The 24,760-nt window shown below is 34.9% G+C and overlaps 1 protein-coding gene across 1 annotated transcript; it reads right to left on the reverse strand.

The window, feature by feature from the left end:
• Window positions 1-16,495: 16,495 nt before the first annotated feature.
• LOC104240064 (probable protein phosphatase 2C 6) lies at window positions 16,496-23,629 on the reverse strand. The gene is made up of 5 exons (XM_009794852.2): window positions 22,827-23,629; window positions 21,820-22,197; window positions 18,013-18,130; window positions 17,684-17,907; window positions 16,496-17,522 (listed from the first exon to the last, which is right to left on the reverse strand). The coding sequence occupies exons 1-5, from the start codon at window positions 23,112-23,114 to the stop codon at window positions 16,971-16,973; spliced, it is 1,560 nt and encodes a 519-aa protein (XP_009793154.1). The 5' UTR covers window positions 23,115-23,629; the 3' UTR covers window positions 16,496-16,970.
• Between the last annotated feature and the right edge of the window lie 1,131 nt (window positions 23,630-24,760).

The following is a 24,760-nucleotide window of genomic DNA, read 5'->3' on the forward strand; positions in this document are numbered from 1 at the left end:
TTCATCTTTCTTTGGGTTTGTATATAAAGTTACATCATTGTATATATTTATCCCCGTTGTATATTCAAATCCCCTATTGTATATATTCGTTCTATTTTCGCAAAAGTTTTCCATTTTTAGCTTCTTATTTATGTTCGTAGCTTTTTGCTTTGTTTTGGACGTTTTCAATAAGCCTTTGGTTTTCTTAATGCCACGATTCTTTCCAAAGGTGGAGTGTTGTGTGAACTGGGTGGCTCTTCCAAATGATGGATGGCGTGACAACCTTCTTAAGGGTTTGAGTCCGTTTTTGTTTTTGTTTTTTGTAGTTTATAGTTAAGGATACCTCAAGCAAAGCTTCACTTGGGCCTAGCACATTTGTCTTTGATCCTATGGTCAAAGACAAAATGTTGTGTTTAGGATGGTGAAAGTTGTGACCTTGAGACTCTTGTGTGGCCGATAATCATCAAGTGATTTTTCGGGACCATTGTGTGCTCAAATCATATCTAAGGTCGTTGTGGGCCCTCGACTCTATGTCTTTAGCTATCCTTTAGCTTGTGTGGTGAGAAATCGAATTGCGAGTCCAAGTCCCGAGCCACTGGTCTAGAACTTGCCCTGAATGTTTGTTGAGGCCAAATCTTAAGTGAAATTTGACTTGAGACGTGATTATAGGCCCTCCTTGATCCAAATAATAGCTTGAAAAATTACATAGCTCACCAATGATATGATCCCTAGTTAACCCTTTCGAGCCTTAGACCTTTTTCTTTCAAGAACCATGAGACAAGCCTATACCAGTTCTAAAAGATACCCTCTCTTGGCACCCGATCTTTCCTTGAGCAGATGGCAAAAGTATAAGTTTGGGGGGAGAGACTAGGGTGGCAACAAAGTGGTAAAAGGCACAAAAATGAAGAAAAGGAAAGGCAATGAAAAAGAAAGAAAAGCAAATGACAAAAAGAATGCTCAATGTGAAAAAAAATAAAAAGGGGATTCAAGAAAAGCAAAAGATGGAACCCACTTAGATCAAAATATTTCCTACCCTGAACCAAAAGCCTTCACAATGACTCCACAAAAGCCCTATATGATCTTGAATTGAATGAAGCTTACATTAGTGGATACTTACATAAGGGGCAAGCATATAATACTTAGAGCCGGACTTGTGACCTTTTCTTGAGAGAGATGAGTGAATTTTCATTAACCTCGGTTTGTGTGCCAATATTCTAAAAGGTGAGATTTGCTTAGGGAGAGTTGAGGATGTGTGAGTTTGGGTTCCACAATGACCAAAGAGTTGATAGAGTTCATTGATGTAATGAGTCAACTCTTAATGCTCTTGTGTCACACTTGATCCATGGTTTTTCAAAGGTTAAATGTTGTTCATTTGTATTGAGGGAATTTGTTAGTCCCAATTGATGCTAGTTGAGGTTACTTTAGGATATCTGAAAATTCTTGGATTTTCCCTTAAAGGGTGGGTCTTATTTTGTTTGCTTGAGGACAAGTAAAAGCTTAAGTTTGGGGGAGTTGATAATTAGGGATTTTGACGTGTTTCATGCTCCTTCTTGCTTACGCTTTGATTATAAATTCTTACAAAATAGTCCCAAAAGGCTTATAAGTTATGCTTGATTGTAGGTTTGATCAACAAAGTGACGAGATGTCAAAGATCGGCTCAAAAGGAGTGAAACCGGCACAAGTACCAAAGACAAGACAACTCAGGACAAACAGGCCTAGTGCGGCCACACTACACTTTGTGCGGTCCGCACTAGGGAGATTCAGAGAGCTGGATTTGAAGGCATCAAAGCAGAGCGGCCGCAGTACATATTGTGCGGTCCGCACTGAAGACACCGCGGCCGCACTACCATTTTATGCGGTCCGCGGAAGCAAACTTCAGAGAGATGTCAAGTGCCAAGGTTCAAGCCTGTGCGGTCTGCAGTCCATTCTGCGCGGACCGCATTGGAAGCCTCCGCGGTCGCGGTCCATTCTGCACGGTCCGCGGAGCCTAGGTTCAGAGAGTTGAAATTTCAGAGTCAAGAGCCTAGTGCGGCCGCACACCATTTTGTTCGGTCCGCACTGACCCCACAGGGGCGTTTTTGTCCAGTTTTTCCAGCTTAGCATAAATAGAACCTTTTTCCATTTTTAGGGTATCAGCTATTTTCTGAACTGATCTACGCTAGTGAGAAGACCATTTGTAGCCATTTTCGGCATTTTTACTTAGTTTTTATCATTGAATCTTTGTATTTACCTTAGCATTAATTAATATGTCTTTATCTTCAAGCATGAGTAGCTAAACCCATTAGCTAGGGTTGTGGCTCAACCCTAGTGTGGGTAATTGATGGGTATTGTGATTTAGGGCTAGATTGACTATGGGTGCTGGTTATTCTGGTCAATTTTATGGTTTAATTTATGAATTGGTGGTTGCAAACACTGGTTTGTGCTAAGTTGGCTTGGCTCTTCTTGAGAAAGAGAGCCTAAGTCTCCAGAATTGACCCAACAAGGAATTTGGATGGTCTCAAGAGAATTGATAGTCCCAATTAAAGGGTTAAACCTCGAGAGAGTAATTACCCGACTTGAACCCTAGTTGCTTGGCAAATTTACCTACCCATTTGGTCTTGAGAAAGTCAATTGGGCAAAATCACTCTCTCTACCGAGAGGTGTGAGAGTGGGTAAAATCGTGCAGCGGTTATAGCATATTTCCCCAATCCTGTCAATCGTGCCTTAGAATCAATTACCCGTCAATTGACCACCTAGGAGGATGCCACTACCCTAGTGCCTTTTTATCCACAGATACAACTTTTAGCAATTCTCGTTTAGCATAATCTAGTTGCATTTATAATTAGTAGTTGATAATAGTAGTTTGTTAAAGAAAAAACAAAAATGATTGGAAGTGATATTTGGAACAATTACACAATCCCAATCTAAATAGATACTCGTCTCCATTCCTAGCTCCCTGTGAAAATCGATCCCGGCCCACAAATCGGGTAAAAGCTATTGCGACCCTCTCTTCCTACTTTTTAGTAGTGCGGAGTAGGCAGCAATCAGTTATCATCTGAAGAGGCCGAATAGTAGCTGCAAAAAGGAGAAAACCAATTAATCGACCGACAACAACGAGAACACTAGAAACATGAACTATGTAATCTAATACGAGTACTCACGAGTAGGGTTCCAAGCTCGGGGAAGTCTGCGGCGGTGAACACTACATCTTCGGTCTTGACATAGAAGTAGTCGAGCTAGAAGTGCCGACTAGCTTTGTCATCCATTCTCACCACCAGGAATTTTCTCCCGTGGTGGCGAAGATTCAACAAGGTCCGTCGGTAAAAATGAGGTGCGAAGAGATTTCGTCGACGCCGGCTAATTCGATGAATTTCGTCAACATCATGGCCACCTTAAAAATATAAAAGGGTGAGCTGCACCAGGCACATGTTGTAATACCAGCATAAGTCTTCTATTAGCGGTGGTAAAGGAAACGAGTACCCAATCAAGAATGGGCATACGTAAAGAGCGCAAAAGCCGGGACGGTGAACCCGAACCTCGTCATCACCCGCTGGGATCAAGTCTATGTGACCAGGTAGGTCGAGTCTAACCTTGAGCTCGGCTAATCGCTCCGCCATCATTGCATATTTGAACTGCTCCGTCACCACTTTCGGCGCCTTATGGAAGTCCGATTTAGCATCTGGAATCGGGACACAATCTCCTCTACGGTGGGTAAGCTTTCCTCCTTGGCGGCAGTTTTGCATTCTTCACCCTGATCGGGAAAAACCATGTCTAAAGGAACAAAGTGATCTTCCATATGAATAACTGATGATTGCAAGGACATCGTTGCAGAGAAAAAAGATGGCGAAGCGAAAGGAAATGACCTTAGAAAACAACAGAGAATTGCAAAGATTCTGCGAAGAAGATGAAGGGGAAGCTCTTGCTTAAGAACAAGAAGGAGTTTGGAAAAAGTTTCAAAATCAACAAACCATCCTCTATTTATAAGATTTGAGGAAACCAGAATCAAAACGACAGAGCCAATCAAGGGTCACACTTGAATCAATGCGACACATTGGGAAATGGCATCATTATGATGCATGACGTCATGACATCACATTTTCCCTTGGACCACATGGCTCCAACGGACTTCCCAGAAAATTCAAAGAATTCAAAATGTGCGGGCCTCGAAAGGCCATGTTTCCTTGTCTCCACCAGCATGACCTGCATGGCCAGCTCGATTAGATTGTATCACAAACGCCACTGTCTACTCATCTACCTCATCCGAGGGGACGACCTCGATGAGCGGATGGACTAACTATATGGGTCAAAATCTATCCCTAGAATATATAAGTCACATGTCATTAACGAAACACTCACAGGCTGCCACTTGTCAAAGTGGCTTAAGGAACGATGAAGGTAGTGGTCGAAGACAAAATACAAGGACTGAAGTCGAGGAGGCGTCAAGGTTGAGGCCGAAGTCGAATACTATTGACAGAGTTATAATGGCTAGTCTCAAAATAGGACATTAAAGAGAATATTCTAGTGGATATTCTTTGAACTTTATTGTTAAGTTTTCTAGGAACACATTCCCTATAAATAGAAAGAGACACAATGATATGGGATATTCATTTGTAAAATATACTTTGACTTATAGAGAGAATATGGTCTTATTGCAAGCTTACAAAACAAACCTTTTTATTAAGATTCTTGTCCGAACTTTTCCACTGGATCCGAGAATAACTTGGATATTCAAAGACTTATCCATCATTCATCATTGTCAGAAAGAACATCCTTTGATTTCATCCTTTCTCAGGTGACTCATCCGTTCTATTTACATAAATGTTATTTACTGCTATTCATCACTATTTAATGCTACATTACTTCTATTTGGGTTCTTAAATATTGATCATTGTGTACCATTATAGCTTTTGGAACAGATATACCTTTAATGGCCCGTACGTGACTCGAATTCGAATTAATCAAAGCTCTAATAAATACCATAACATTCCGTAAAAAAAAAGCCGAAGAGATTAGTTGACCAGAACGACTAGAAGATCATCCTTTGCCCTTTGGATAAAAGGAAAAGTTGTTTATATAGAGAGAGGGAGTTGAACCCAAGGGGGGAGAGAGGGGGGAATTTTTGAGAGAGCTACCACGATAGAATCAACAAGAGGGGTCTCTCCATCATCAACAGTTCCTTCTCTTCCCCTTCCTTGCTCCCACGGCTATGACGCATATCTGTCCTAGATGTAAGCTCATCTCTCATGTTTGTTGTACGATTATTACATTAAGAAATATTAGGCGTTCTTATTCTTCTTTTATTTCCAACTCTGTATATTTGGATCTGGAATTAATTATATTTGGTTAAGATTTACCTTCTCTATTATAAATAATTAATTCGACAAAAGGTTTTCACACTTTTTGGTCAAACATGTACCGTTATAGCTTTTGGAACATATATACCTTTAATGGCCCATACGTGACTCGAATTCGAATTAATCAAAGTTCTAATATAAATACCTTAACATTCCGTAAAAAACAAAAAGAAAAAAAAAGCGGAAGTGATGAGTTGACCAGAACGACTAGAAGAGCATATAGGGGTGTTTATGGTTTGATTTGGATCGATTTTTACCTAAAAAGAAACCAAACCAAGTAAGTCGATTTTTCAAATATTAGAACCAAACCAATTAAGTTGGGTTTTTTTCGATTCGGTTTATGTTGGGTTTTGTTGGTTTTTCGATTTTTTCGGTTATTTATCGATTTTTTCTTAAATATAAGACATGCACTAACAAACACATGTTCCGGCGACCACATTTCCAACGTAACACTATCAGATCAATTGCCTTTTGAGAAATCTATTATTTACAAAAATATATTGATGATAATTGAATCAAATAGTGATGAATAATTTAAGGACTCAATTAAAACTATATATTTTTTAACATGAAATGGATTCTTACACCTAACAAAAGAAAACTACCAATCAAACTAGAATATTAAGGTAAAAAATTGTACTATAAGTGCAAACGATTAACATTCACCATAAAATTTTTGAAACTTTGTATAAAAATATACACATATATAAGTGTAATAATATATTTGAAATAGCTAGTCCTATAGTCGGTTTGGTTCGATTTTTTCAGTTATTTTTTGATTAAAACCAAAATCAAACCAAATTTTATCGATTTTTAAAATTCAAAACCAAAACCAAACCAAATATCAGTTTTTTTGGTCGGTTTGGTTCGATTTTTTGGGTTTTTATGAACACCCCTAAGAGCATCCTTTGCCCTTTGGGAGATTCATCTATACTTCAATCTCACTAATCTATATCTATATCTATACTATATTAAAAGCACGAAAGCCCTTAACAAAATATCGTTCGCCTTTTTTATCCTCTAAAGATAAAGTTCATACTAGACAAAATAGTCATTTAATTATTTCCCTAATATTTTGGACTTTGAAATCAACTAAAAATTTGTTTATTAAATACTTTCTTATTTTAACTATATACAAAATTCTAAATATGAGGACTCTTCTTAAATCCTTCTAAGTTTCCAAGTTTGTTTTTTTAACCATGCTAGGAACCGTTAGGCACTTTTTTTTCAAGCCTTTGCCCTTTTTATTTTGATAGAAATAATTTAATCATTTTTGGTCTCAAGCTTAGATAGTTAACTATAATAAACTTCTATATTTGTCCAAATCCCCATCACGCATATTTATTTTTCAAGTCTTTAACCTTTTTGTTTTGTTATAAATAATTTAAATTATGCATGAACTTAAATAGTTAAATATAATAAAATTTCATCTTTGATCAAATCCAAATTATACACAATTTTTACACCTTTTTAGTCTATTTCTATTAGACTTATCGGCTAATCTGGTAACCAAAAGCGAAAAACAGGTAAAATAAATTTTTTAACAAATTATTATTTTGAATTTTGGTTTCTTCTCTCTCCGTGGTTCTATACATTAAGATTTGCAGCACCTATTCAGGAGCTGGGGAATCGGCTTGCAAGGAAAATCTTGTTATTGAAATGGAACGTTAATATTTTGATAGATTTAACTAGAACCGTCCTAAAATATTAGGGCAACTGTACATATCATCGTTAGAGCATTAAAATTTATATCTATCTATCTCTTTATCTATTTATACTATATTAAAAGCATAAAGGCACTTAGCGAATGTTATTCGCTTATTTTACCCGTTAAAAAAGATTTTATACTAGAAAAAATAGTCATTTAAATATTTTTCTAATTTAAGAATTTTAAGATCACCTAAAATTTTATTATTATATTTTTCGTAATTAAACTAGGTAGGAAGGGACTTTAAAATCTAATAACACTTTTACCTTATATCGATTTCCTTATTTAAAGGCCATTAATATTAGAGTTGTATTGAACTGTTCCTACGAGAATCTTTACTATGCAAAATGTGAGTTAGCAATTGCGAACTCTCAAAACGTAAAGAGTCAAAACATATGATTTTTCTTACTATATGAAAATCAAATTCTTATTGGAAAAAAAATATAATTATTGTCAAATATTTTTAAAAATTAGAATAAGCTAATGTTTGGAATTTAAATTAATAAAAACTAACTTATTTCTTTTAATGTTGAGAACAAATAATTAATTTATTGAATTAACTAATTAGCAAATCCAATTCAATTATTTTACAAATTTATCATAAAAGAAAAGTAAATTGATAAATTGACAAAATACTTAATTTATTTTTATAAGAAGAGTATCGATGGTGAAAGAAATTATAAAATATAGCAAAATCAATTATAGTATAAAACTAAGATTCAAATCGGTAAAAGTATAAATTAGCAATAAGATAAAATTGTAGAAGACAACCAGATTATAAATAAATTGTCATTTGTTTCTTTCTTGCATTCAGTCCAACAAATAAAAACGTACTAAGTGTTTTCTTGTAAAACATTAGTTCAATATTAGTCATTCTTTAAACTTAACATTGTCACTATCAAATTTTAAGAAGATATAATGCCAACTTTTTTTATTTATTTTTAATTTGTGTTATTTGTCAAATCTTTAAAGAAATTGTGATAAAAAAATTGTATTTTATTTTCAGTATTCGGTCACATAAAAACAATAATTTTTATAAGTTTCGACATAAATACGGGTAAATCACAATAAGGCTCTAAATAAAATTCCTTCATTTGTTAAGCTAACTAATGGGAATAATATTTATTATTTTAAAAAAATTCTTATATTTTATTTTATAAAATAAATTATCTAATAATATGTATGTAATTTTTAAAATTTATGTATTTATTGATATAGGTACACGCCCTAAGAGTAGCAAAAGATGAAACACATAGCGTGTAAAAGGGCAAGACATGATGTCTAAGTTTGATGCCTACAAATGACAAGAGAACAAAGGGGAATATAATGTTGCAAAGAGAGTAAACAATTAAAGAACCTAGCTCCTCTTTATTCAAAACTGTGTATATAACGTCGTCCACTTTTTTTTTGTTCCAATTAGGGCATCGTCTGAATCTGATTTGATAAATCAGAGAGGTATCGTGTAACGTCGGTGCCGTCCTCTCTGCTATCTTGCACAACAAGCCATTTATTCATGCCTTTTTCTTTCTCAACTTACTATTTTTAGGACCCCCTCTTTGCCATGGACTATTAAATACACCTTCTACGTACATTTATAATGGGTTTATAGTTGTATCAAACTTTTTGTAACCTAGCGAGAGTCGATGAATTATCTTTTTCCTCAATTTTTAAATGTTTACCTATAAATATTGTGTTTTATTCTATAATTTATATTTTTTACAAATGCATAAATTTTATTTCAATATTTTGACGAAGCCATGCCTATTAAATACATCAAAAGGTAAAATATCCGACAATTTTACCCATCATTTATTGTGGGACGAACGGATTACCAATATGAACTCTTTATATTAGGGGTATACAAAAGAAACCGACAAATCATACCAAATCGATAATCCAAGCCAAATCAAGATTAAAAAAAACTCCGACTATGATTCGGTTTGATTTGTTTCGATGTTGGGAAAGAAAATCCAACCATAATTGGTTTGGTTTGGTTTTAACTAAAAAAAAGTCAAACCGAAATCAAACCAACCCGACATTGCATGTATAAAAGTAATATATTTAATACATACAGATATTTATTGTAGCGTAGTTTATAAATATTTCTTAAATTTTTTCATAATTTTATCTTTTAACGTATTATTTCAAGCTTGGACTTATAATTCTTGAATGCTCCAATAAATTTTATAGTCCATAAATGTTAGTAACTCAAAGAAATCCCAAACCAAAATCAAATAAATAATAATGCTAACAAAAGATATTCAATTTAATTGTACTAGAAATGAGAATAATATTGGATATCTATTTTTTTTGTTTTTTCACAGTCTAGATAAAATGTATAACTTATTTTTTTTAGTGTTTCGTCATGTAAATAATAGTAGTACTTATTAGTCTTACTTATTTTAACAACTTAGTTTTTTTTTTTTTTTTTGGGTAGAAGAAAAACAAAGTTTTTTTTTTAGCCAAAAATACAGGATTGTCCTGGTGTGTTGTACATATGACAGCAAAAAACAGAGGTGGACTTGGCCATTAACCTCTGAATACAACACTACATACACGTGAGGCATCTCTAGACAACATGCCTCCATCTTCTAAATACAAAGGAAGATTAACTGATAAAGAAATTAGCTTTGTCGTATCTCAGTCTTATACTCGGCATTTGACATTTATCAAGTCGAAATGGTCCCTTTATCATTTCTGGAAGTTGCTGAAATGTGTGATAGAAGGATCCTTCTTCCAGTGTAGTTGCTAACTTAGCCAATCCATCTGCTACCCGGTTCGCTTCTCTGTAGCAGTGAGCAATTTTGATTGTAGCTTGGTTAAAAATCTGTGATGTATCTTCTATAAGAGATCTGAGCTTCATGTTGTTGGTGACTTTGTCTTTGAGCATGTTGGCAACCATTAAAGAGTCAATTTCCAAAGATAGGACATTGTATCCATGTTGCACGCACCATTTTCCTCCATAGTTCACTGCTAGAGCTTCTGCATAATTATTGTTGTTGCATCTTACAGGTATAGAGAATGCAAAAATGAGATCCCCATTCCCATCTCTCACTATACCTCCAATCCCCGCTTTCCCATTTTCGTTTATGAAGCTTCCATCGGTGTTAAGTTTTACTTCCCCAGTGGGAGGTTTCAACCAAACCACCTGTTTCCAAATTACAGTAGGCTTCAATTTCTCCACCACCTCACACAGTTCAACCCAGGGCATAGTCAGTTGACACTTCGGGAAGGCCTTGTTCAATGCAGCACTAATAATCCAGTAGATTTGGTTCTTCATTCTAGATATATAGAATTTCTTTTGGTTGCCATATCAACAGGCACACCTGTTCCTCCATACCTCCCAACAAATAACAATAGGAACACTTTGGATTAGGAACTTATGAACTTAGTAGATATGGCTTATTAACTTAGTAATTTTAGATTATGTTCATTTTCATTATGGCTTATTAATAATATTTATTTTATGTGATTTTATTATCTTTATTGTTGAATATTTTAATATAATTCCATGACTCATCTCATATATTATATTATTTTCTTGAAAAATACTTTATATAGTTATGTCTTATTAGGATTAAAGAAATATTTGAAGCACAATTTCTATGTTTCATGTTATGAAGACTTTATGAAGAAAAAATCGAAAAACCCGAAAAATCTAAAAACTAAAAAATTCGAGAAAAATCGAGATTAATATCCATATATTTTGGCCTAAAATCAAAATATATTAAAAAGATCCTGAAACTTCTTTTATAAAATCTATATAATATTGAGACACGAAAAAAAAACTACATGACTTTGATCTCGTGGTTAGGGCAACTCATGATGTATAAGCTAGGCGCACGTCATATGGTATTGAATTCTTTCCTTAAGTGAAAATGGTAAAAGGTGAGCCCATTATCTATCGTGTTTTGAACCTTGCGATATTTGTCTCAGGAATTTCTTAGTTAAAAAGAAGAGATACAAAAGAATTTGCTTTCTGGTGTATGGATCAATCAAATGTGACAAAAAGGAATAGTTAATTTAGAGAATTTGAGTTGAAATTAAAAAGTAAAATCGTGAGAACCATGAAAAAAGACTATACACAAAGGAAGAAAAATAAAATTGATGAGAAGGTAAATATATTATTTAATTTAGTGAGAAAAACTTATCCAGTTAACTCACTCAATCTTACGTCTACCAAATGTTAAAATTATTAAAATATGAAATCTTTTATTAATAATTATATAAATATAAATTATGGAGTATATATTATATAATAATATAATAATATTTTTAAATTTTGGGGTCTTAAATATTTGGGGGCTATGGCAAGTGCTTCAGTTGCCTTATCTTAGAACCGCCCTTGGCATCCGATGAGGATTAGGGAACAAATATAGCATGTAACATAGTTAACCAAAAATAAAAATTTCGGTCAAAGTTTGTTTTTAGAAGAACTTGGGTTACTGATAATTAAATAGAAATAGGAATAATTGATGTAAATAATAGCTGAATAGAAAGCAAAGTAAATCCGTATATTCCAATGGTATTCCGTGTCCTTACAAATGTTCATTCCTCACCTTTTTATAGTTATTTCTAAGTAATACGTTTCTCTCCTACCATAATGTAGTTATTATGGACAATTAATGACATTCAATGAAACGTTATAATTGACAATCGTAACTGTTTCGGTACAGATTGTTAGGTGTTTGTCATAATTTTCTTACCATATTTGGTTTTCCTATTTGTTGAAGGAAAGGGCAATATAATTACCTTAATTGGGTTTTCCTTTTTGTAGAAGGAAATTATAATTCTCCTATATTTGGCTAGTCCTTTTTCTTGTAGGAAAAGGTTTGGAGTTCTATAAATTGAAGATCCGTCTTTCTCATTCAGTAGCATCCACAATGTAGCCATAGGGGGCTTTAGAGTCGTGTTTAGGGGGAGAACTTTACGGGACAAGTGTTAGTGAGTCACTTGTATTTTCCTCTTCGTGAGGTTGTTCTCTCGATATTTTGTACTCTCTTTTTATATAGTGGATTGCTCATCTCCGCGGTGGACGTAGGTCAGTTGACCGAACCACGTTAAATATTTGTGTCTCTTTTGGTATATTTCTCCTTTGTTGTATGATTTATCGTTGCTCAAGGTTTGCTTTGCTAGCTTCCGTATGACACCTGATTTTTACGGTCCTAACACAGAGTCTATAACGTTTTCCGTAATTAATGCTCTCAATAATACGTATCTATACTCTTTTGCTATTTAGGTTCATTCTTCCGATGCTTCTTCAAATTATCAAGAGGTTCGAGCACCCATTCCTTCTGGTTTTCTTGGATCTTTGCCCGTGCCTGTTAAAGCTCATGTCTCTTCGACTATTCTTCACCAACTGTAATTCCTTTACTGATCCACGTGTCATGACATATGAGCACATAATTAATTCGATATATTAACTTGATTTTCCCCAATATACTAGTTCGTAAGTTTTTCTTTTTAAAAATTTTCCATTACAACAGGGGAAAGGGGGTAAATGGGGACATAACCCATGCTTATTGTATAAAACTTTCATTTAATATTACTAGATATGATATTTGGTGGCTTTTCTACATGTTCATAAGTAGGTCTAGAGCAATATTAATGACTCGATGTGCTGACTTTGAAAGATAGAGAAAATTACAGAGCAACTCCATAATATGAAAAGAGAAAGCAGTTGTGAAAACGGAATATTCACCAAAAATTGGTTCTAATATGAAAAAATTTAAGCATTCAATTCAAGATATTAAAGTAATGGATCGAGTAGTTTAGAAGTACTATATAAACCCCTTTGATAATTCTGAATCGTTGACAAATATCGAATTCTCTAACAATATGATGGGCGATCTGCTGTATTTGTAATAATTTTTCTTCTATTCTGGAGTACATATTTTATCTTAGCTTTTCTTCCATAATTGAGCTTCATACAAACCGCAGCTAACGGCCAAAAATAATTTTACTGTAGAAGCGATTTGACAGTGAAATACCATTCCAAAGTCCAAAAGAACAACACTACAAGATAGAAAATTCACTCTATCTGTTTCTAGCTGTTTAATAAATTGTACTACTACCACTGTTTCCCTTACTCCCACCATATATATTCCTATATATCCTCAACAAGACAAGATATAATTATTTTTGGGTTTTGTTTGCCTTTATTAGTTGGAGTGCAAGAATTAAAAAGCTGCCAATTCTTGGATTTTACTTTCCTCACATGTAATTGGGGTGATTTGACACACTTAAAAGTCCACCCTTTTTGCCATATTGAGAATCTTTCTGGTGTTCTTGGGACTCTTAAATACTCCTCTTTTTACAATTAGATTTTCTTAGTACTTGTGTTATTTGTGTAGATGTGCTCTTGCGTGACTTTTATGTTCTATTCTTTTTCTTCCTTCCTCTTAGTTTTTCAGCTGAGAAATTGATAAAATTCAGGAAGCACTCATATCTATATACAACAACAGTTGAGACTCAATCTCAAGAAAGTTGGTATTAGCTATACGAATCTCAATCTCAATCCTTACTGTTAATATCACTCCATTTATGCGCATATCCGTCGAATAGAAAATGTTCTTTGCACAGGGGTTTACTATTTGGAAACTTAAATTTCTAAATCAACAGTTGATTTGAGAAAGGAGATTTCCGATATAAAAAGAACAGAGCTTCTCAAACTAGGCAAGTCTCGCTAACAGTAACAAAACAATGTTGGTAATTCATAGGCCCACAAACAAACGTCATTAGTTCATACTTCAAAGGTTCTCTTACGTTTAAACAAGGCCAAATACATATTGGACCTATTCAATTTGGCATCATTTTTCATTTTGGCACTCTATCTCTACCTTATCCATTTTGGCCCTTCAACTCTATTTTATATGTTTTATTTTGGTCCTCCAACTCTATTTCTTATGTTCACTTTAACATAAAAGCTGAAACCAGTGCAAAAAATATAGCGCGTGTGTATACACAAATCTGAAGTGTAATAAATATCCAATTAAATGTTTCCACCTGATTTTTTCATTCATGTCAAATGGGTCAATACTAAAATACCCGAACCCGACCGTATTTTTTCATCCATTGTTGCCCCATCTTCATTCTCTAATTTCAAACCTTTCATCTGCTGATAAACCCACAAAAAATATGGTCGGGTTCAAATATGTTAGTATTGATCCGTTTGACATGGATAAAAAACCCAGGTGACGATATTTAATTGGATATTTATTACACCTCAGATTTGTGTATACACACGCGCTATATTTTTTGCACTGGTTTCAGCTTTTGTGTTAAAGTGGAGCATAAGAAATAGAGTTGGAGGGCCAAAATGAAACATATAAAATAGAGTTGGAGGGTCAAAATGGAACAAGGTATAGATAGAGTGCCAAAATGAAAATGGTGTCAAGTTGAATGGGCTCTATATGTATTTGGCCTTTAAACAATCAATTACGATAACATCAGGGGCATTTGTATCTATACCCGCTTTTTGGGTCACGTTTTAACTTGTGCCCATTTTAAAAAAAAAAATTGCAAGTGTACCCATTTTTTCGCGTAACTTCAGCATATGAGGCTGAAGTAGCAAAGACAATCACGCAAAACTTCAGCATTCTAGTAGACGGGCCTGAAGTAGCAAGTGTGCTAAAGTTTTTGTATAAAAATTGCACGGGACGCCTATTTGGTTGCCCCCATTTAACCTATACCCATTTTTTTAAAACTTTTAACTTGTACCCACTTCTTAAATAACTTTAGCCCCTTTCTCCTCCTTCTCCTCCTTCGTTTTCTTCTTCTTCTGAAATAAATAGCTGAAATATGCAAACAAGCAATTGACTGAGTTGTCAAGCAAGAGGACGACCATCCCGTATGCCATATTTGATTTTCCTTTGCCTTTTTAAATATTAATTCTTCTACTGTCTTCCTATAAATCTGAAGCTTTTCTGCTTCGACGTTATCTTCTCTATTGAACTGGATGAACAATAATCCATTATAATGACTAATACATGAATCGGTATGCGAGGATTATTTAATATTTTGTTTGATATATTACAGATTGTATATATTATAAATTAGTATACAATACACAATTTTAAAATTTATATAAAATATACAACACAAAAACTTCAGCTCTAGAGCTGAAGTTTCCCAGTTACAACACAAAAACTTCAACTCTAGAGTTGAAGTGTTACAACACAAAAACTTCAGCTCTAGAGCTGAAGTTCGCCAGTTACAAAACAAAAACTTCAGCTTTAGAGGTGAACTTCAGGGCCAGCTACTAGAATGCTGAAATTTTGCATGATTGTCTTTGCTACTTCAACCTCGTGTGCTGAAGTTATGCGAAAAAGCGGGTACGCTTGCAATTTTTTTTTTGCAAAGTGGGCACAAGTTAAAATGTGACACAAAAAACGGGTATAGATGCAAATGCCCCAGTTTTTGTTTGTAATTATTGAACTTAAGCATAGTAGCTGAAGTTTTGTTTTCTATTTGCTGAAGTTTTTGTTTGTAATTGTTGAACTTAAGCATAGTAGCTGAAGTTTCGTTTTCTATTTGCTGAAGTTTTTGTTTGTAATTGCTGAACTTAAGCATAGCAGCTGAAGTTTTGTTCTCTATTTGCTGAAGTTTTTGTTTGTAATTACACTAAATAAGCTGAAGTTTTTTTGTCATGGATTCATTAGTTTTATCATTAAGCTTTTTCAAAAACTTCAGCAGAAGATGCTGAAGTTATTTAGTTCATTTATAAAAACTTCAGCGCTAAATAAGTTGAAGATTTTGTCTTGGATAAGCTTTTTTAAAAACTTCAGCAGAAGACGCTGAAGTTATTTAGTTCATTTGTAAAAATTTCAGCACTAAAAGCTGAAGTTTTTGTCCTGGATTCATTAGTTTTGTCATAAAGCTTTTTCAAAAACTTCAGCAGATGCTGAAGTTATTTAGTTCATTTGTAAAAACTTCAGCACTATATAAGCTGAAGTTTTTGAAAAAGATTTCTAACATACTAGATAAATAATCAGATTGTCAACAATATCTAAATCATAAATTTTGAAAACAATAAACGTGAAAAGAACGGAATTATCATTGTCTACTAACTTACGTACGTGGAAATATTCACAAATTATTGTCTACTAACTTACGTAATTATTTATAATTTGTTTTTAAATAATCTGATAAACATATTTATGACAATCATCCCATGAACTGAAGTTTCATAGCAGCACCAACAGCAGCAGAAGAAAGAAGAAGAAGAAGAAAATGAAGGAGGAGAAAGGAAGCTGAAATTGTTTAAAAGTAGGTACAAGTTAAAACCTTTTAAAAAAATGTGTATAGGTTAAATAGGGGCGCCCATACGCAACATCATGTCCAGCCGAATTGACATTCGGGCTTGGTGAGTTAAATACTTTAGACAAAAGCAATTTTGGCCCACACCAAAAGGAATTCCACTGGGTACAGAGAGATACAGACTAAATATATATGATGGTGAGCAATGAAACTTAGCTCAATAAAACTACCTTTCCTTGATTTGAACCATACCAATATTCAAGTTTATTACAAGTAGAAAGAGACTACATCAATGCTAAAACACAAATCTTCACTGTTTGGCAAAATCCAAATGCACCTGAGACCCCACCTTGGACAAGAAGGCAACCAGATCAAGTACAGAGATCAAATAGTGAAAGCAAAATATTACACAGCACATGATAACGTCATTTCTTTCTGAGCCCTCTTAAATAGCGTCATATTCAGATGTGATCATCATTAATAAATATCCTACCAAAAAGCATTGCCAATTTGAATAGTTATCAAGCGCGAAAGCTGTTTTACATTCTGGGCAATTTTCTAGCCCATTTGGCTATTTAGCTGCAAGCTACATACACTACTGCTCCTATCAGGCTTTGATTTACAGAATCTTTGAGAAGAACAGCATCGGAGACACTAATATAAATCACTTATATTCGCCATGCCTTGATGTCTTACAACCATTTTCTCCAACTGGCTGACCTTTTGTCACCAGACAAGAATCTAGGAAGACTAAGAAGGCTATTAACCCTTGTAACTCCCTCAAGGGCCGACCATTCCTCATCTTGTGCAGTTGAAAGGCACTCAGCTAGGCTTCTCTTAGACTGGCCAAGACCCTTATCAGCAAGCTGTTCTTCCACTGACTCATCAACAGGAACTATCTCACTGGAATCTTTTGTAGTACCTGAATGTTCAAGAACAGCAAAATGAGAAACTGAAACAGTATCGACATCTGCACTTTCAAAGTTGCCATCTGTAATAATTGTCTTCATTTCCACTTCAGGAGCCTTTGTCAAATCATATTGCTTCTCTGTCACTATGGCATTAGGTGCAGGTACGCCGTCCAGGAAAAGGCATACTACAGCACAGTCATCATTCTTTGATGTTGGGTACTTCAGTCTCCAAGCTCTTGTCGCGCAGTCAACAAGAGCTCGGGCAGCTGTAGCGCGATTTGGGGCTGAGGCCGCAATATCCACAGCTTCCTTATTAGAAAGGACATCCCATACCTATACATCGCACAATAAATTATCATCGTGAGACAAAGTTGAAGTGCTAACAAATGGAAACTGAAAAAGGAAAGTCATAACGTGAAGTTCAGTGTGTTTTCCCGCAAGATGAGATAGGATATTCTTTTTTGAAAGGAAATAATGTTAGGTGAAAAGTGTACCCCATCGGTTGCTAGAACAACAAACTCATCCCTATCGGTAATGTGGTGGTAATACACATCAGGGACAGAGATTAAACCAAAATCCTTGAGACAAAAATCACCAAATGCTCTGGCCATTGCCAAACCAGGAGAATCACTGTTTGGCAACCATACACGTGCAACCTCTGGCTCATCTTGCAACGCGAAAACTCTGCCTTTGCATTTCTGTATCCTAGCAGCTTCTCCTACAAGACAAAAAACTTCTAAATCAAACAATTGAAAAACAAAATTTAAGAACGTAGATAGTTTGTATATGTGTGTGTGTTATATATATAGAGAGAGAGAGATACTTGGAAGATTAGGCTTCAAATCAACTGTCAACTGTACAGCCGTCAAATAGTTGTCTTTATCTCTCGTTGCCAATACTGCTCTTGAGTCACCAACATTGCCAACTATTATATCCTGGCCCTGAAAGAAATCACAGAAAGATCAGTTAAAATTCTTTTGAGATGCTTAAGAAGTTAGAAAGAGCTAGTAACCAAATATATGGCAGAATCATGTGCAACCCTCCCACCCAAGCTTAATAATTTTCTGAAACTAGTATGTTTCACCATCATACACAAGTCAAGAAAGCAGTATTTATCAATCAAAATCCACATGACTGGTCAAAAGAGTTGGCATGACCTAACAACAGAGACGTTGATCGAGAAAGCCTCACAAATGCAAATTTCTCAATGTATCAGGAATTAAACCATTGAAGAAGACATAAAAGGAAAGAGAAACTTGTCTAATTCCAACAGCATGTGAGGTATGCAACTGTATTTCGAAGTTCACGATAATGTTTTTAAACAACTCTAACTGACCATGAACAAATAACAGCAGTATGGATTTTCAAATTATTGGTCCCAAAACATGATTTCGGCAATAGCTAATGTACTTTGGATGACCGACAAATAAGGAAAGCCAGGTCACAATTTATTGTGTGGTCAATTCATCTGATAGGTGCCTGCCACTTTTAGACTGTACAACAGTATGATGAGAATTTAGAGTAAGAAGATATCTTGCTACGTTCAGTTTAACTATAGGAAGAAGACAAATATGGCAAAACACATAGTTTATCCATCAAACTTGCAACGAAATCTCTGTTACACACCTTTTTTTTACGGGAAACTTTTTACACACTCAACCTTTCAAAAGTGTGTCTAAGATACACTACTTTTGACCAGATAGTACTTGCGTGTTTACACACAAAAAGAGCACGTGAAAATCCTATTTTTTGTCTCCCCTCCTCACAGGAACCCCTCCCCTCACTCTGGTCTTCTTCCTCACCACCCTCCCCTCATTTTCTTCCACCAAAAAGAATTTTTGGTGCACTCCCGGGATTAGTCGGGGCTCTTAGAGACTCGGACACCCGGTGCAAATCAAAAAAAAAAGAATTTTTGAAAGAAAATATCGATTTTAGATCTAAAATTGAGCGGATTTTATTGGTTTATTGTCCAAATATTGTGAAAATTATTTATTTGTGATAGATTTAAAAGCCTTAACATTAGTATTGAAGGTTTGGTGAAAAAACTTAGAATCCACCATTGTTGGGGTATCGAAAAAAGCTTAAAAATTCAGTTGGGTCTTGTTGATTATTGGGCTATTGAACTCAATTTGTTGCTCGATTATTTTTGGCTAGTTGTTTAGATAGTGTAGTTGAATTTTGGTATTGTTGGAAACTTTCTCACAAACAACCATGGTGGTAGCAACAATGGTGCTTAAGATAGAAAATGGAAAGATGAAGAGGATGGATTTTAATTTTAATTTCTAATATTTTTTTTCCTTTTTAAAGTCAATGACACGTGTCGCGACCCTGTTAGGGCGTGAATTTCACGTTATCTGAAAAATTGGTCAAGCACAAACATGGTGTGTCTTAGACATACTTTTGAAAGATTGAGTGTGCAAAAGGTTTTCCGTGAAAGAGAGGTGTGCAACAGGGATTTCGCTGCAAGGTTGATGGGTAAACTATGAAAGACAGAGCAGTAAGTAAAGAACACTTTGTCAAGGACACCGTCTACCTAGGTATGTAACAAAAGTTTATTGCTGATATTTGAATGGATAGATAGAAACAGTAAATAAACAACTGTATCATATTTTCATGTTTGATTAACTCATGTTGTAGTACAGTCAAGGACATCAAAAGGTGAAAATCCTTCAAAAACAAGAACAATGAATAGTTAATAGGCAATGACTGGGAATTCAAAAAAGCTCACTAATTTGCTGCTATAATTACTGCATATCCACCTTTTATAAGTACCTAATTACTTTGAAATGTTAGGAAAATCAACCTTTTTTATAAAAATCGCTTAACAACTTAAAATTATACCACTAATCATATCAATTGCAAACAAAACAAACATACCTATCCATATCAAAATTTTACGAGTGTTTAACTGGAAAAAAGTACCTATGATTCACTACGCATCAATGGCACCTCTATTCATCATTTTCACGTGTCTGCTTATCCATGTCACCATCCTTACCTCTTTACCCCTAATTGTATTGTCTCTTCTTGTCTCTGCTCCTACTCACAGTTAAGATACCCCTCTGAGAGCTATGGATGAATAATCATCAATTGCTCTTTTTATATAAGAAATAATTGGACATTGTCTATATTATGGGTATAACAATTTCCATGTGAGGTAACAAAAGAAGTGAAGGTGATGCTTTATGGTTTTAGGAGCCTTTTGCATTAGTTTTAGTAGCTAAAGAACGAAGAGGGGGAGAATAGAAGTATGAAAAGAGGAAACAGAAAGGCCAATGAAGGATGATGGAGATGCTAAAGACCAGGAGACAGGGCAAAAAGAAGGTAAGAAGAAATTATTGAAAAAGAGGGTTAGGTGGTTTTGCCAACCTATTTTAGGCCTGAACTGAACAAAACATCAAATAAGGAACATTAAAAATAAAAGCACAGTAACCCAAGCAAATATTTTGATTTGAGCACCACAAAATACTAGTACCATAGGGAAAATGCATGTGTGTTCATTTAATGTAATATACAGCATGGAATTTTCCTGTTTTAAGCTCATAATTTCAGCAAGTGAAGTTCTTCCATCTACCAATAAAGGGCAATAAGATGTTCCAACAAATACACTTACAGTTCTAACCTTACACTTAACAGCTTAAAGGAGGTGGCCAAGGGTAGGTTGAATATTGATTCTGGAGGATCTTCACTGCCTGTTGGGAATAAGGAGAAGGTGGATGTTACAGGAAGGTAGTACCTTGTGAACAGAAAGTTGGAGTACTTATGTTTCACGACAGTACTTCATATGAGTGCATTTATGGAACTATCTGTTGTTTGGAGCTCGTCTGCCGAGGTCCTTTTTTGGGTTTGGGGGTTGGCAGGAAGAGGATTGACGACAATGAAGAATGGCACCGTCCAAGTTGTGATTGTTGGAAGCTGTACAGTAAGCTGCTGTTTTGAGGGTCTAAGGTGCAAATGTTACAGATGAGAGACTAACAGAGGACATTATCATCACTGAAAATTTCAACAACTTTTTCTTCAAATGCTGATAAAATTTTCATTTTGGTGGACGGCCATATAGCCTCGTTAGCCCACACTTTCTTAACTTCATCCATTCCAGCAGAACCACATAATGCACAACAAAGTGGCCATGCAAATTGATGAGTTACTCTCCGAAGTAGTGCTAACAATGAACCAGAAGGTACCACAGGTGGCCCACAAAGTGACAAAACGACCCAAGACTAAAAGCATGTAGGAGAACAAAAGTAAGAGTGCTGATTAAGGTGGGAGCATTATTCTAGAGTATATTTGCTAGTTACCATGCCAATAGTCCTTATCTGCATACTTAAACAGGCTGCATAGAGTGTACGTAGAAATCAAAATATTTTGACTTGAAACACCCCACATAGCAAACTCTGGCTTACTACAGAATACAAAAGATCCTACCAGAAATAACTATATTTTCTTCTTTCGGCACAACAAGCAAATAAGCACACACTTAGACGTTGATAATAATGGTAAAGTTTTTTTTGGATAAGTAATAAAACATAGACCCATTTTTTCCCAGCCTGCAACACAGTCTCAGTATTTTTAAATGCTTCAATTCGAGAAGAAGTTATAGCTAACAGAAAACCAATAGTATAAGTATTACCTGCATCACCAAGGAAACAGCAGTTGACCCACTACAGAAACAGTCAATTGACGGATGCAGCTTGAGTTCCTTATCCATTGATCTGAAAGCTTTTAATAGTGACCTCTTAAGGGGAAGATGTATTTCTGGGAACTTTTCATTGCTCTCGGCTTCCACAGCTTCAGTCAAATCATCATCCAAGACGTCATCAAGATGTGAACCTCCATTAGCATTTCCATTCTCAGAAGCATTACATTGATCGCCACTGGACTTAACCTCCCACTCTGAACGCAGGAGAAGTGGAAGGGTATCTCGAACTTTCCTTGCCACCATATGGCCATACGGACCATGTCCATCAAATACTCCACAAAAGGTTGTATCACTTCTCGAACAAAAATTCTATTGTAGAAACATTCCAACCAAGTCATAAACTGACCCAAATAGATTAGAACAAATTAATTCTTCATTTGACAAGTTTGGATTTAATCAAAATGCAATATACACTAACTACACTTTCTCAACAATCAAAAATTTTATGCAAAAAATAAAATTAGACGAAAGAAGTCTCGCAGACAACAGCTAAATCAGCATAAAACTTAGGGAAAAGCTCTGCTAGAATTCCATTTTGTATTAGATCTACAACAGATAAGCCGTTTTCTTCATAAAAAACAATAGATAAGTCGTTTTGCTCGGACAGCTACCATAATTGATGGATGAGAGGATCATAGATATGACTCTTCATAATAAACATTCATTTGATGCATTCAATATGAGACGATTCACCATAATTAAACTTGCACTGGCCGTCAACCTACCACAACCCTCCCCATTTATCCGGCCATGGAACCGGCTATATGTGGATAATTAAAAGCTTCATTTTTTTAAGATTTCTAACCTCTCATATGCACAAAATGATTAAGGATTTGGTTACTTACGACATAGACACATTCAATGAATCAATGCAAAGACAAAACAGGGAAAAACTCACACACACAAAAATGCAAAGGAAGAGAGAGAGAAGTGAGGACCTCCCAAACGATCATCGCATCCTGATTGGTTCCTTTTTTTCCTTGTTGAGTATGTAAGCAAGCAACAGAGGTTGCGCCATTTGCTAAAAGCCGTCCAGGAATATGATGCAGCGCCCGGTCCTCACCTCCTCCTCCACCAATACCGCCGCTTAACTTGCTTAAAAATGTGCTGAAATCGCCACTGTAGCTGTTCTTTCTCAACTTGGAATCAGCTCTTCCGCTTTCACTGTTACTGTCCCATAACCCATCACCGCTCTTGCTTTTACTTGATGAATAGCAAATCCCCATTCCCGTTCAAATATTTGTGATTCTCTCTCTGGAGCAATTGATCAAACACCTTAGACGATCCTCCTGAGGTTCAGTACTTTACTGCTGAAACAATTATAAAGTTGCTTGCTGCCGTAATTCACTGAGATTCAGTTGTTCGTAGCTCCGATTCACAAATAAAAATGAAAAATTACTAACGAATAAACTAATCCAGAAGAATTGAGTGCTAAAAACCCCGATTACTTAGAAGATACTGAAGCACAGATGGATCCAAGGGAGCTTTTAATCATGTTTTGGTGAAAATTGAACCTCAAAACCCTTGTGATGAGAAAAAAATTGCAGAAAGTAACTGAAGAATCCAGATAAGATTATAATAGATTGTAGTAATAATCAGGTGAGGGAGGATGAGTAGATGTGGAGTTTATGAGTTACTATTTGTTATAATTCCATTTTGTAGTACTATGAATTAGTGCAATTAATTAAATAATGTAGGTCGTGTGCGGTGACGGGTACACTGTGTTTGAATTGAATTGAATGCACACTGCAATTTGACTGTTGTCCGTCGGCTATCCCCAAGTCCCACGCGGCCACGCCATTTCCCTTCTGTCCAATAAGGTCAAATTACCAAACCCTCCCACTTGCTTTGACAAATTGCGGGAACCTTCTTTTCACGTGATGCTTTTACCTCCTTTACTTTTAAAAACTTACATTTTAGCCCCTCCCACCTTATTAGCCATACAACATTTTTGGTTGCGGATGTATAATGGTTAGGCCTAATCTAGTAGCTTCAACTTAAATTTTGTATTAAGAATTTTATATCTCACTTATGGGATTATATTGGGTATATTTATTATTGTTGTATTAAGAATTCTATTAAATATATAAAATATTAAACTATGAACCCAATAACACAAACAGTTAGTAGGTTTAATAGCATTTCAAACTCATAAAATTTAAATCATGAATCAACCATGTGTAATTCTCGAACTACACTTTAGAAAGTCGTTGATCATGGAAAAGTTGAAAAAAAAGGACACAAAGAGTCCGTTTGGATTGACATAAAAAAAAAGACGACTTTTCAGTAGAAATAGTTTTTAAGCCAAAAAGCAATAAGTTGGGGTTACCTGACTTATTGTTTTTGGCTTGTTTTAAGCAATTTTTAACTTATTTTAAGCATTTGTTGACTTTGCCAAATACTAAAAAAAATTAAGAAGTGCTTAAAAGTTGATTTGACCTACTTAAAAGCCAATATATTTATAACTTACCCAGTAATATCTCACACCGTCGACTCTGATTAAAAGCCAATCCAAACACTTTCAAGATTATGTTATCGCCTTTTTTTCTCTTTTTTCATTCCTCCTAAAAAAATTGTAATCTATATCCGTTACTTTAATTATTATTATTATTATTTGTGTGTGTGTGTTTAAGATAAAACTAAAGCGGAGTTTAACTATAATACTAGTAGTAGTTTCACATACAGGAAGCATGCACTATGTATCAGTTGACTTTCAGACATCTTCGAGTATAACGTTAATTTCTATATTTGTTTTGTAGCTAGAGTTTTACTTTTAATTTATATTTGGGTTGATTCTTCCTTTTTATGTAGGGATATATTTAAATGATAACCATAATTTTGTAGTCTATCCACTTATTTGACATGTCAATTA

The sequence above is a fragment of the Nicotiana sylvestris genome, chromosome 7, assembly GCF_000393655.2.
Source record: "Nicotiana sylvestris chromosome 7, ASM39365v2, whole genome shotgun sequence".
Lineage (NCBI taxonomy): Eukaryota > Viridiplantae > Streptophyta > Magnoliopsida > Solanales > Solanaceae > Nicotiana > Nicotiana sylvestris.

Coding starts and splice junctions, on each gene's coding strand:
- LOC104240064 (XM_009794852.2), bottom strand. CDS start 23,114: ATGGGGATTTGCTATTCATCAAGTAAAAGCAAGAGCGGTGATGGGTTA. Junction 22,198..22,826: donor ATGCGATGATCGTTTGGGAG/GTCCTCACTTCT, acceptor TTTCTACAATAG/AATTTTTGTTCGAGAAGTGA. Junction 18,131..21,819: donor CTGTTTCCTTGGTGATGCAG/GTAATACTTATA, acceptor GATTTCTTTCAG/GGCCAGGATATAATAGTTGG.